General features: G+C 39.1%; 1 protein-coding gene across 2 annotated transcripts in view; it reads left to right on the top strand.

The window, feature by feature from the left end:
• The window catches only part of ABCC8 (ATP binding cassette subfamily C member 8), an 81596-nt gene that overhangs the window by 62925 nt on the left and 4669 nt on the right, over window positions 1–14002 (top strand). For both annotated transcript variants that reach the window (XM_056851341.1, XM_056851340.1), the window contains 9 exons: window positions 1639–1708; window positions 3505–3662; window positions 4147–4239; window positions 6703–6805; window positions 9228–9341; window positions 9712–9832; window positions 9980–10110; window positions 11860–11938; window positions 13860–13968. In XM_056851341.1, coding sequence (XP_056707319.1) covers window positions 1639–1708; window positions 3505–3662; window positions 4147–4239; window positions 6703–6805; window positions 9228–9341; window positions 9712–9832; window positions 9980–10110; window positions 11860–11938; window positions 13860–13968 — 978 coding nt within the window. The remainder of the gene's footprint in view (window positions 1–1638; window positions 1709–3504; window positions 3663–4146; window positions 4240–6702; window positions 6806–9227; window positions 9342–9711; window positions 9833–9979; window positions 10111–11859; window positions 11939–13859; window positions 13969–14002) is intronic.

The following is a 14002-nucleotide window of genomic DNA, read 5'->3' as shown; positions in this document are numbered from 1 at the left end:
TTTTGCAGACATCACTGAAACATCAATTTCATCATTGATTTGTAACGAAGTAATTACAGGCCTGAATAGAATGTTTATTTCTGTAAGTGAAATGCAATAATAGTGATGAAAAGACACCTTTCTCCTTCTTTAATCCATTTATGATAAGTTCTGTTTTATGTACAATGAAGAAGTAGCTGACTTGATAGTCTGTGAAATAAAAACATAGATTTCTAAAAAGAATGGGTTTTCCACAACCCTCATTTTCCTCTGGCAGAAGGGTGATGAGTTTCTCCAATTCTCCCCTCAATCTGCAGTTTTCCACATGATGCCCAGCACTGCTCCTGGGCATGAACCCCAGGTCAGCATTACAGGGGTCTTGGTAGGCTGCAGCAGGAATGGGGAGATGGAATATTTCCGTTCCATAGGCAAAGCTGAGCTTACTGCTCATTGGATTTGACCTAATGTTTCTAGGTTCACATTATTACCGCTGCATTTTTATAAAATGTCAGTAAGCTCGTAAACAGTTTATTCAAGTTACAAACACGCACATGGAAGGCTATTTATTTGAATGCCTTGTCATGTCATAAATTTCTTGCTACAGAAAACTAGCATGCAATGAGAAAAATTGTAGACTTGCCTTTTCCTGATATGCTAGCTTTCTAGACCCTGGGAGTTTTTAATGGAAGTCATGATTCAAACACTCGATTCCCTCTCTCATGAAGTAATACATTTGGAAGGCAGTACTATGTCTATGTGTGTGCAACTTGTAGACTTACAGCCCGTTCCCGAGCCTTTTGGCTGCTGGTGATGGCGTGGCCGAGGCACTACAACGGTGCTTCCAAAGAGGTTCCCCAGCCTCCAAAAAGCTTTTAAAAGCCTTTGTAAATTTAAAAAGGCAAAAATGGGGCATTTTTCCCCATTGAGAACAGTGAGGCTGCGCCAGGAAAAACCTGGCGCAGCAACGCTGTTGCTGAAGGGGGTGTTCCCAGCCTGAAGGAGCTTTGGAAACTGACTGACGTCAGCTCTGCCCCCAGGAATGCCCCAGGAACACACACACACACACACACACTCCAGCGCCACATGTCTCTTCCAGGATTTACGTCCCGGAGAAACTGCACCGCTGGGGGAGCAGCGTTCAGTGGAATAAGAGGCACTTACACTGGCTACAGAGTCACACCACCTCCTAAGCTGTCTCAGCCCTCCACTTCAGGAATGGGCAGTCAGAATCTCTAATTTCTGTAATTTATGAAAAATACATATTGTGCTAAATTCATACTTTAATGTTTGTGTATTTTATTAATTCATCATTAATTCATTTTATATCTATTTTTGTTAGTTTTGCCCTGTTCTTTGTGTCCCTACATAGGAAAAAATGATATTAATTAAATTATTGTATATGTTTTGTATATGGAATGAGGAGAAATCCAGAGTCCAGAGGAGTGATTCATACTTTCAGAAAACAGTTATGTTTTTAAAGTAGCATAATTATCAAATTCTAGAAACTGTTATGGCATAATATCCCTTCGCTCCCAATATTAAACAGCAGAGCTTTATGACATTAAACTAGTATATAGTATATAAACTAATATGTAGCTGATGAAGGCATATACAAATTCTAAAATTCCTTCAATTACCTTTCTGTGTGACTTATTTCAGGTTTTTTGAAACAACACCACTGGGAAGTATCTTGAACAGATTTTCAGCTGATTGTAACACTATTGACCAGGTAAATTATAAATAGACGTATTCTCTTAAAAATAACTGAGATATTTTTCAGCCACTCTCAATACAAAACAATAATCTACATCTGTTATTCCTGCTTTATTTGCACAATATAAATAATGTTTTTGTGAAATAATACATAATAATAGTTCATATATTTGTGCACCAACTTGCTTTTTTTGCTTTATATTGAACTCTGTTGCATCTTGCCGCAGGACACATTTACACTTACCCCCTGTCTGTTCATCAGCTTTCCAAAACTTAAGAATGTTGTGGGACGTATCCCCCATTATTTATATAATCTTGATAGTCCTAGCCATCGCAGAGCTTTTTCTCTTGCGCGAGTAAATGCCTTCCCATCGAAGTTGTTATATGGAAGGTTTCAAAATATTCCTAAACATGAACGGAAATGTGAATGTGGCTCTAATTCTTTGGACTCAGTCGAGCACATATTGCTAGATTGGTCACTATATGTGTCTGCCAGGAAGAAATGGTTAAATACTTGGATACATTCTAAATATTATCTTCCTAATAAAATAAAATGTCAAATTTTATTGAACGATACAACAGTAGAGATCACTGTGGCGGTGGCCAATTTCTTAGTCGATGTGTTAAGAATGAAAAATTTGGGAAACTCTGTGTTATGATTTTATGTTTTTTTTAGCTTTTTTTAGTCGATAGTAGTATCTATACTGTTTTTTTTTCCTCTTTGTAATATTGGATATGCCATTAAAGGTTTATTGATTGATTGACACATTTACACATGGTTTTCCTAACTTCATTCGTTTCACTTAGTATCACTATCCTGTGCAAACTCAATTCAGACAAAGTGCAATTTGCTGATAATCATATTTTACTCTCTTGGTCTTGAGTCCCCCCTAAGCAAGTTTTCCTTGTAGCAATGAATGGGATAACTTACTCAGAAGAGTTATTATGGGAACAGCTTCCCTGGGAATCCTTCCCAACATATTAGTAAGAAGATTTAAAGATGAAAGATGCTGTCAGTAGCTTTACCTTTGTGCAAGTTTGGAGTGCTAAAGTTAATACAATAATTATTGGAATTATTTATACATTACATCTCAAATAACAATAAATAGGATTTGAACATCCTGAAGTTCTCAACTGCCTTTGCTTTTTCTTTTGCCTCTTTCCGTACCAGAGAAGTCTGCCAAAACAATGGATGTGCTGATGCTGATGGGCTTATCAGCAAGTAGGAAGAAACAGATCAGTGAACAAGAGTTGAGGGAAAGGGAACTGTGCAATAGAATATAAAGTAGTTTTCCAACTTGAATCCCCTGCATTGTGAGGTCTATAGACTTTATGTCCTAGAATTGTGAAGCCCTATTATGAGGCACCTTTTCAAGACTAGAGAAAGGAAACAGAACAAGTTTTTCAGGGTGTGGGAAAATCAATGAAACGAATTTGTATGTTGTGTCTCTCAAACACTTATGTGTCCTCCTGTGTAAGTCCCAATGAGTTCACCTGAACTTACATCTGAGTGAGTATATTTAGGATTAGCTTAAAAGTGTTTTAAAGTTCTTATGCCTAATCCTATGCAGAGTTGGGTGCATTCAGCATAGGATCAATCAGTTAACTGTTTACAATGTATATATGTAGGTCAAGCTTCCCATGAATCCACCATTTGTTTCACTAAAAGGTTTAAACACTCAAACCACATAAGTCTTCACTGCAAAAAAAGGAAATAAAATGCAAGATGAACTTCTGATTTATTTTAGTCTTAATTTACTTGCATTGTACTTAATATGAATCATTGTTTGTTATATGTGTTTATTTGCCTAGCATATTCCGGCCACCCTGGAGTGCTTGAGCCGTTCCACCATGCTCTGCTTATCAGCTCTTGCTGTGATCTCCTATGTCACACCTGTGTTTCTCATAGCTCTAGTCCCTCTTGCTGTCATATGCTATTTCATTCAGAAATACTTTAGAGTTGCATCAAGGTACGTGTTTGATAAATTCATTACATTATATGAAAAATTGGTTTGTGTGTGTATAAGACCCCTGACCTGGATGGCCCAGGCTAGCCTGATCTCATCAGGTCTCAGAAGCTAAGCAGGGTCAGCCCTGGATGGGAGACCACCAAGGAATACCAGGGTTGCCATAAGACAGCTGTGACTTGACAGCACTTTACACACGCACATGTATAAGACAATGTAGAAAGGTAATGGGAAAAGATGCCACAGTGAGCCCTCCGGTTCTTTTGCTTTGTGTGTTTTTGGGCTAGTAATTATCCTCTTGCTCTTCCTAGAAGCACCTTTTTATTATTACACCAGCAAGAGTACCTGACATTATCTAGTTGAAGTTCCTATTAATCTATATTTGATTGAGCTAGATATTTAACCTATATTTAAAAATACCACATGATCTTTACAAAATTCAAATTTATCAGGAAAATATTGATTTTAAAACATTAATTGTTTTCAGGGACCTGCAGCAATTGGATGATAGTACCCAACTCCCACTACTTTCTCACTTTTCAGAGACTGTAGAAGGCCTAACCACTATTCGAGCATTCAGGTATATTTCAAAGAATGTGGCTATCACGTATTAAATGATAAGTCTTACTATTTCTATACGAAGAGGCTGGTAAGTAAATGACCATTTAACTTACACAGTGATCCATTATATGATGTCATCTGCTTATTGGGCACCTGTTATACTACTGCAGTACTAATGTACAAGGTCCATTACAGAGTTGACTAAAATATTTTAGAATAGTCTCCAACACATTTAGTAAGTTCACATGTTGGTTTTAAAGGTGGAAAAGTCCACTGTACAGCCAACCTGTGTATTCCATGTGCTCATGACATCACCTCACAGCTTCATGGGTAGAATAGTTCCACAAGATCAACTTGTTGCCCAACTAAGACCCCAATGAGCACATTTGAAATTATCATGACTATGGAGAAAAGTAGATTATTAGTACACTTCTATGCACCCACTCTTCCCCCTCTGACTCGCTTAATGTCAGAATCCCAGTTAATGGCACATATCCCCTTCATCTTTTTGGAAAACAGAGTTAGGGAATGCAGAACCAGGTGACAGAGGCTGGTTTGTGGAGTCTGACTCCTCTCTTCCCAAATCTTAGCTTCAAGCTAGGGCTCCCCAGCGAAGGGGAAAAATCTAAACGAGAAATGAAGAAATATGTTACCAAATTCCAGTTTGTTCATCTTGCAGGGTTTGTGTTGACTTACGCTAAGTGATCATAGCCATCTAGCTATTTTTAGTTGTATGCAGCTTCCTGGGTAGATCCAAAGCAGCAAAGTTTGTTCTGTATTTATGCATTATTATCACATTTTTAGGCAATCAGAAACTTTTCCTGCTAATTGAAAAAAAATACATTTAATTTGCCCGGTGCTATATTAATCTACTGCTCTGTTATGTTTTAACCCCTGACATTATTTTTCAATCGTTTGCCTTTCCTATGTCAAAGATAAAAATGTCCTTGTAGTCATTATTGCAGCACTATACGGAGTTCTGTGGGAATAGGTCATTCCTCATGCCATCTCACATGCATTTTAATGAGTTCAGATACATCCTCTCAACGTTGCAGTCTGTGACCTGCTGCCTAGTAGAGTTAGCTCCGAATTTAAGTAGGAAACATGAATCCAAGCTAACTGATAAGCCTGTGATCCAAAATGAAGTACACATTCACAAGTCCTTGTGTTTCTTCACTGCCAAGTTTTTCTGGTTGGTTATTTTTAGAACTGTGCTTCTTTTCAGCTATCTTATGTGCAGTAATTGTGACATTTGAAGCTTGGATTCTAATCTCTAAGCACAGTACTCTTGAGCTTCCAAACGTAGCCTGATAACAAAGAACTAGTTAGCAGGAACCAGCTAACATTTGGGCCTTGTTTGTCTTGATCTTCATGCTAGCTTTCCTGAATCTGGTCAACATTAGCAAGAAAAGAATCTGATTCTGCCGTTACAAATCCATCCCTTATAAAATACCATCTCCCACTGCATGGTCTTCTTCATTCTCTTATCGGCTATAAATACCACACAGACTTATTAAGATCTGTATATATGTTCAGTAGCAGAGGACTAGAGAGGTCAAACAAGAGGTGGAAAGGTCCATAAACAGATCTCCATCGTATTTATTATTCAGGAACAGCCAGAAGGTTACTTGGACCAGGTCCCTTCTACCACAAAAAAGGGGGTTAACCCTTTTCCCCTGCACCATTTTCATATCTTCAAATGGTTCCCCAGAACTGCTGATCATCCCATTTGGGAAAAACACAGGGACAACACAGAGAAAACCAGTTTGTTTTCCCCCAGTGGGGCAAATAGCAGCTGGGAGTGCATTTGACAGTGGGGAAATGATTCAAGGGAAAACAGTTAAACTACATCACCTTGCATGCCATAGCCCTGAGCCAATCAGAGGCCCTTGTAATTGCCATTTACCAATAAAAAAATACTCTGGAGACACATTCATGGCCCTTTCAGAATCTTATATGGGTTTGACCAGGGGATCACTGATCATAATCTTTTAAACTACAGTGCGATATCTTGAGGATAGGACTGGTGTGACTCTTTTTATACATTCTTAAAACTTTTGGAATGCCCCATCCAATACTCACACAACGAAAGCATAAATCCAAATGTAAGAGCTGCTGTCATATGTCTTCATCCAGGTTTCTTTCCTCAGCCATTGTTAGTGCCAGAGTTTCTTTCACAGGTTCTTTTTTAGCATAAGAAAGCCATACAATCTGTTTTCCTCTTCTGAGAAGCTCATTATGATAGATTCCAGAATTCTGAAAAGAAATTAACAAAATGTCATCAGCTGCTAAATCTAATCATAAGTTATGAATTGTTAACTCTTGATTCATCATGCAATATTACATTTATTTATATTTGCTGGATAATATTTTGAATGGCCACTACCCTAGCTCTTGCATGTCTTCTTTGTCAACATGTCTTTTAAATGTTAGTCCTAAATTAATTCCATTCTATTGATCTGTCATTTTTCTTTTATAAAAGGTATGAAACCCGGTTTAAACAGAAGCTTCTTGAATATACGGATTCTAACAACGTCGCTTCGCTTTTCCTTACAGCTGCAAATCGCTGGCTGGAAGTTCGGATGGCAAGTAAATTACCTTGTCTTGAGACAAGGCAGTAAATGATCCTTTGTTCTTGAAACTGTTCATTCTTATTACTTATATCGGGTTTATATCTGTTGCCAGTTATTTTCTGGCAATAATCCTTTGTTTTTACAGGTGCAAGACAACAAAAAGCTCATTAGGGCATAGCTTATGCCAGGTTCGTGTGTCAAACAGCCAGATCCTTTTGCTCAGCCCACAGGGCTGATTTTCTGTCTAAGGAACAAGGGCCTGGCCCAGATGCCTGCACTGCTGCTGGGGCTCAGCTTGCTCCCAGTGTGTCAGGCCAAGTACAGCCTTCATCTCCCTTGCCCCCCACCATTTGTTTTCCAGTACACCATGTCTTCACAAGTAGATTATGGGTAGGGTTGCCAGATCCCTCTTCGCCACCGGTGGGATATTTTTGGGGGGAGCCTGAGGAGGGAAAGGTTTGGGGAGGGGAGGGACTTCAATGCCTTAGAATCCAATTGCCAAAGCAGCCATTTTCTCCAGGGGAACTGATCTCTATCGGCTGGAGATAAGTTGTAATAGCAGGAGATCTCCAGCTAGTATCAGGAGGTTGGCAAACCTAATTATGGGATTGTTGGCACTTGGACCAAAAATGTTGCCTAGCCCAGCCACAAGAAAGGAGGTTAACCCTTTCTCCCTGCACCATTTTCATATCTTCAAATGGTTCCCCAGAACTGCTGATTATCCCATGTGGGAAAAACACATGGACAACACAGAGAAATCCTGTATTTTCCTCCAATGGGGCAAATAGCAGCTGGGGGTGCATTTGACATTGGGGAAATGATGCAAGGGAAAACAGCTAAATGACAACACCCTGCATGCCATAGCCCTGAGCCAATCAGGTGAGGTGTTGTTTTTTAATTTCTACATCTGCATGATTTAGTTTCACTTACTCAATTTTTTCTTGCCATTCAACTATTAAAGCCTTGGGGGGGGGGAATCTAATCTGGTTTTATTGAAAACTTTTGCAAATAGGGCCTGTAAAACCTTGCTCAGACCGACAATGCAAGTATGTTTTTAATTATTATATTATTGTCTATCAGCAAACATCATGGTTTATTAAGATGCCATAACCCTTCTCAGGTCATCCATCCTAAGAAACTAGACAAGTTAAAAAAGAAGATAATCACCACTGCAAAATTCTTCTCTTTCTTCATTATGCTCATTTGAAGGCCTGCTGCCATAACTACAGATACCCCTGAAGAAGCCCCTTGGGCGAAATGCATAGGGAATTTTTAAAATATTTTTACCTATTTTGCACCATTGGCCTTGGCCTTATTTTTACATACTTAATCAGGCCTGCTATAAGCTGAAAACTGACCAGAAGACCAATTTACGTAAAATGCTTTTCACGGTATGGCGACTCGGCTTGTTGACACACGTTGTGCAGCTACCGAGTATATATATTTTCCATATCCAAAGTTCATAGGAACCTCTAGAATACTAAAATCTATATAAAAGGAAGATTAAAGGTCTTTGCCCTGTATTTCAGTCTCAGCAGTTCCAAACGGGTGGACTGGGAAGCTAAAATGGGCCTGGGAAAGGACACTGAAGTACTAGAAGCCCGTCAGCCCTGACAAGTACACAGGCACACCTGTCTGACCTTAGGACAGGTGCATTCCCAGGCAGTTGTCAGGATGATGACTGAGAAGCAGCTCCCTTCCCCTCCAGCTGGCTCTTCAGCTGCATCAGGTGGGGGCAGCAGAGCCCTGGCATTGCAAGGGGTGCTACCAATCACCCTCCGGATCAGGGCCGGGTTTAGGTTTGATGAGGCCCTAAGCTATTGAAGGTAATGGGGCCCTTTATATGTCCAGCTGTCCTTTGTCAACAACAAATTGTCGCTGTTTTTTGTGTTGAATATATGCTATATGGTAATTTATGGACCTAATAGGTATCTAAAGCAATTTGCACATAACAAAATATGTATTTTATCAAAGTAATTGTTGAACTGAAATACAATTAAGAAGTATATTAATAGTGAAATAATTATTAAGCTCTAACTTAAAATGATTTTTTATTCATAACAAACTTAATAATGCAAACACATTGGCATTTGTCAAAAACAAAAGTTATTTTAGAAACACAATGTACATCTAGTTTTTTTTCCCTTTAATTTTTTTGGGGGGGCCCAAGAGAGTGGGGCCCCAAGCTATAGCTTGTTTAGCTTATACGTATATCCGGCACTGCTCCGGATGGAGGGGGAATGGGGCTGGGAGCCTGTGTGGGCAACTCAGCATTCCTCCTGGGCAGTGGCCCAGGAATTTTCCCAGTAAATTTAGGGGCAGTCTGCCTTGTTTCCAAAGATCTGTTCTTTGACTCTGAAGTTATCAAAAAATAGAGTGACAGGAGCTATCTTTCTGTGTATAGTGATGCTTCACATTCTTATTATTTCTTTAGGAATATATTGGTGCATGTGTGGTACTCATAGCAGCTGTTGCTTCAATTACAAATTCTCTATACAATCAACTGTCTTCTGGTCTTGTGGGCTTGGGACTAACTTATGCTTTGATGGTAAGTAAATTAAAGAGGTGAGGCTCCACTGAGGCCATAAGGTTCAACCTGCATGACTGTTCCCCAAAATTGTAGCATGAGATAGGAGCTAAGAATTTTATTCCGTATTCCAGTTTTAATGTACATTATCATCTAAACAAGTGTATTCTAGCCTAATATCTATTTATTTTAAAGAGTACAGCCTTAATGACAGAGGTCTGAATGGCCTGGAAGATCTACAAAGTTCCTTCAACTGTTTAGATTTCTGGATAACATGAGTTCTTCTTTTATTATTGACTTTAAATAATTGGAAGTAGGGATTACAAGATGAGGTATTTGCTGTATTCTATACCAGCTACAGGCAAAAATCTTATTTAGCTGTAAATTTTAGGTATCTAACTACCTAAACTGGATGGTTCGCAACCTGGCTGATATGGAACTGCAGCTTGGAGCCGTGAAAAGACTCAATGGCCTTATAAAAACTGAGCCTGAAAACTATGATGGACTCCTCTGTGAGTATGATGCTGTATATTCTACAGTGCTTGTTAAATGTTTAATGATTCCCAGTGAAGTGGAAGTGTCACAAATAACCCGAACATTTAGAAGACTTAGTTTATCACTAGTGACTGCTATTTGTTATTTTATTGCTTTGAATACAGCTCCAGCACAGATTCCTCCGAACTGGCCTGACCGGGGTGAGATTCAGATACAGAATCTTTGCGTCCGCTATGACAGTACCCTGAAACCAGTCCTAAAGCATGTCAATGCCCACATCTCTCCAGGACAAAAGGTAATACAGCAATGATCATTCAAAATGATGCCTCTTCGACTAATTCTTGAATCAAAGAGCGAAGTCATTTCTTAATTATTCCAGAAAAAAGCTATTGGCTACCTAGATTGCCCCGGCTAGCTCAATCTCATCAGAACTCGGAAGCTAAGCAGAGTCAAACCTGGTCATTATTTGGATGGTATTCCTTGGTGGAATACCAGTGTCACAGAGGGCAAAAACGCATGGTCGCTTTAGCCTCCTTTATTCCCTGTTTCAGCCAGGATCCAGCCAGGATCAAACGCATACGTTTCGCCGAACGTGCATTCGATCCTGGCTGAATCCTGGCTGAAACCGGGAATAAAGGAGGCTAAAGCGACCATACATTTTCGCCCAGAGACAGGCAATGGTAAACCACTTCTGAACATCTCTTGCCTTGAAAACCTCCATGAGGTTGCCCTAAGTCTGCTGCAATTTGACAGCACTTTCCACCACCTTTGTAAGCAGGGAGAAAATTATTTGATCTTATTTTTAGCATTATGTTGGTGATTATTTATTAATATCCAAAATATTATTTTTCTTATAATGGCATGTATACAGTGAGATCATTAGCATGTTTATTCAAAAGTAAGTTCTACTTAGTCCAAATAGACTTACTCCCTGTTAAGTATACAGATGGGATGTGGAATGGTATAGTATAACCCTACCTCATCAGCTCTCAGAAGCTAAGCAGGGTCAGTACTTGGATAGGAGACCACCAAGGAAGACTTTGCAGAAGAAAGCAATGGCAAACCACCTCTGCTTAATCACTTGCCTTGAAAACGCTATGGGGTCGCCATGATTTGCCTGTGACTTGAAGGCACTTATGCACACACAAGTATACAGAGACTTACAGCTTTAAAATTAGACTTCTACCAACCAAGCTCCCAGCATATATGAGTTCTTACACCCAAAACAACAGGCATTTCAATTTCCCTTCAATTTTTTCAGACACTCATGTTATCTCAAAAGCCTCCAACTCCTAAGCTTAAATCAAACAAATTATTCATATTTATCTGTCTTTCGGTTGTTAAACTTATGGTTTTCTTCAAAGGCACATTTCACATCTTTTTTCTCACAGAAATAAAAGGAATTAAAATTTCAAAAAATTAAATTATCACTCTTATCTAAATTAATCTATGTCTGTAATTTATTGTTTCTTTAAAGCATTTATATCTTATTCTTCTGCCCAACAAAAGGCTTATCCAAAGAATGACAATCAAGAGAACATAATTTAAAAAAAAAAAAAAAAAAGTGGTGACCAATTAAATCATTGGGGGGGCTGATTCTGTGAAAAATCCTCACCCTGGTCTTTAGATGTTGCTGCTTCTTAAGGTCCTATTCTTGAATACACCATAAGCCTATGTGGTGGGAAAGCCTCCATCCCCCACCAAAGTGTGCTACCTAGCAACCATGGCCAGGATGCAATAGCTATTTATGCCCCTGTTTTTCCTTGCCTGGACAGATGGACCGTTCATGGCATCTGACTCTTCCTGGCATCAGTGGTAAAAGAATTGGGGGGATGGGCAATTATGAGAGACAAATACATCAGAAAGAGATTTCTCCCACAGATACACACCTTCTGAGCCAATACATATTGCTGGTGACATGAATGAGCCCAGGTTGCTCATAAAATATTTCTCTGCTTTCTCCAGAAAATCAAGCTAATTATAATTTCTGCTTTTTACTAAATTAATATTCATTCTGCCAACTACTTTTATTTCTTGTCTGCAGATTGGAATATGTGGCAGAACAGGCAGTGGGAAATCATCTTTTTCTCTTGCCTTTTTTAGAATGGTTGACACTTTTGAAGGTAAGACTGTATCTGTATCTGTGCACTGTATCAGTGTTTACTATTAGGGAGCCCTGACTTGGATGGCCCAGGCTAGCCTGATCTCGTCAGATCTCAGAAGCTAAGCAGGATCAGCCCTGGTTAGTATTTGGATGGGAGACCACCAAGGAAGTCCAGGGTTGCAGTGCAGAGGCAGGCACTGGCAAACCACCTCTGTTAGTCTCTTGCCATGAAAACCCCAAAAGGGGTCGCCATAAGTCAGCTGCGGCTTGACGACACTTCACACACACACACACACACACACACGCACACTATTAGGGAAGCATTTCCAGTTTTTGTTTGTGTGGTAAATTTTAAATAAGGAAGTAAGCATTATATCTGGCTTTGTTCCAAATTAGGAGGCAGCTATCAGTCTGTTGCCACCTTCTGCCATGTTGATTTCCAAAACTGATATGAAATGTTGTTTGACATTGGCAATTTGCTTTTGTATACCGTATAGCAAGTAATAAGCATTTTTGCTTTTAAACCCAATTTCAGATTTTGATTTCTGCATGGTAATTAATATTTTAGCATGCCATATGCTAGATATATTTTTTTTCATGGGGGTACGCTAATAATATAATTTTTCCACTGACATCACTAGTAATAAGATTCCATTGCATTCTTAGTAATCCTGAATGTGTATGCAATCTTAGATGAGAAACTGTTGTTGTTGGGCTTCTTGCAGGATATGTTATTAGATCTTGGGGAAACTGAAGCTTTTACCAAAATTAAAAAGCGCATTAAAGAGCTCGATTATAACAGCACTACTTTTCGTGCTCGTCGCGTTTGTTCATCCCAGTTCTTCGGAATACCCCCTCCACGTGGTCTGCCTGCCTATATATATTATCTGACAACTCCTCGTCTTTGTAGAGCTTTTTGCTTGGCTAGATTGAATGCTAACCCTTCTATGGTAATGCAGGGCAGAATTCTGAATATACCATACTCAGACAGGATCTGCCCTTGCTCTTCTGGTTCTATTGACTCATTAGCTCATGCCCTTTTGGAATGCTGCTTTTACGAGGAACTTCGATTGCACTATATTTCCCCCCCTTTTAACATACAAATCCAATGCCTCTGTGACTAACATAATGCCTTTTTTACTAAGCGATAGGGACCCCAAGGCTACATTGTCAGTGGCAAGATTTGTTTCAGTCCTTATATCCCTCCAACACTAGATATATACTGCTCAAGATCAATTGATCAAGGAGCTTCTAAGGGATAAAAGGAAAGGAAAGGAATGTGTATGCATTAGGGTGTGTCAACTCATGAGGAGAATGAGTCTTTTCTATCATGTTATAGCAACTTCGGTATCAAAGCAGTTTACAGCTGCAGATACTTTCTGCATGTATCAGTGGCAAAATGTATCAGTGGCTACGTAACCAACATAAACTGCTCTAAACATAAACTGCTTTAAACATAAACTACTTTAAATGGCACAATGCTTAAAAAAAATAAGAGGCTCGATGTTGTAGAATCTGTATATATACACAAAAGTGTATTTAGATTCAGTGTACAGTGGAGCATCTTCCTTTTTTAAAAAATCACATTTCTATCCCTGTTAGAAAATTGTTAGAAAATTGGACTTCCTTGTGAATGTTAGAAAATACACAGTGAGGCTGGAGCGCAATCCAGTTAAAATTAGCTAGCTTAAAATTGTATTGATTTTCTCATTTAAATAAATGAAATTTGAAGGGTTTCCATTGGCAGGGTTGCATCCTTAACTGTCACACTTATTTCACTATTGTAAATGCAGTAGCATCCTGTGTGAAGTGAGTGAGGTTTCTTCCCATGGCTACATGCTCATCATATGTGCTGCATGCACCTCCAGTGCAATATAAAATAACTAGGCCTCATGATGGAGAATATAAACACCATTCACTCTTTTTTTTAAAAAACACAGGAAGGATTATTATCGATGGCATAGACATTGCCAAACTTCCCTTACAAACACTGAGATCCAGACTGTCAATCATTCTCCAAGATCCCATTTTGTTCAGTGGCACAATCCGGTAAGTGGTATGATTCAACTTGGACAGTTATGCT

The sequence above is a fragment of the Euleptes europaea genome, chromosome 6 (genome assembly GCF_029931775.1).
Source record: "Euleptes europaea isolate rEulEur1 chromosome 6, rEulEur1.hap1, whole genome shotgun sequence".
NCBI lineage: Eukaryota > Metazoa > Chordata > Lepidosauria > Squamata > Sphaerodactylidae > Euleptes > Euleptes europaea.
The sequence above is the reverse complement of the archived record's forward strand: the minus strand, read 5'-3'. Positions and strand labels throughout refer to the sequence as shown.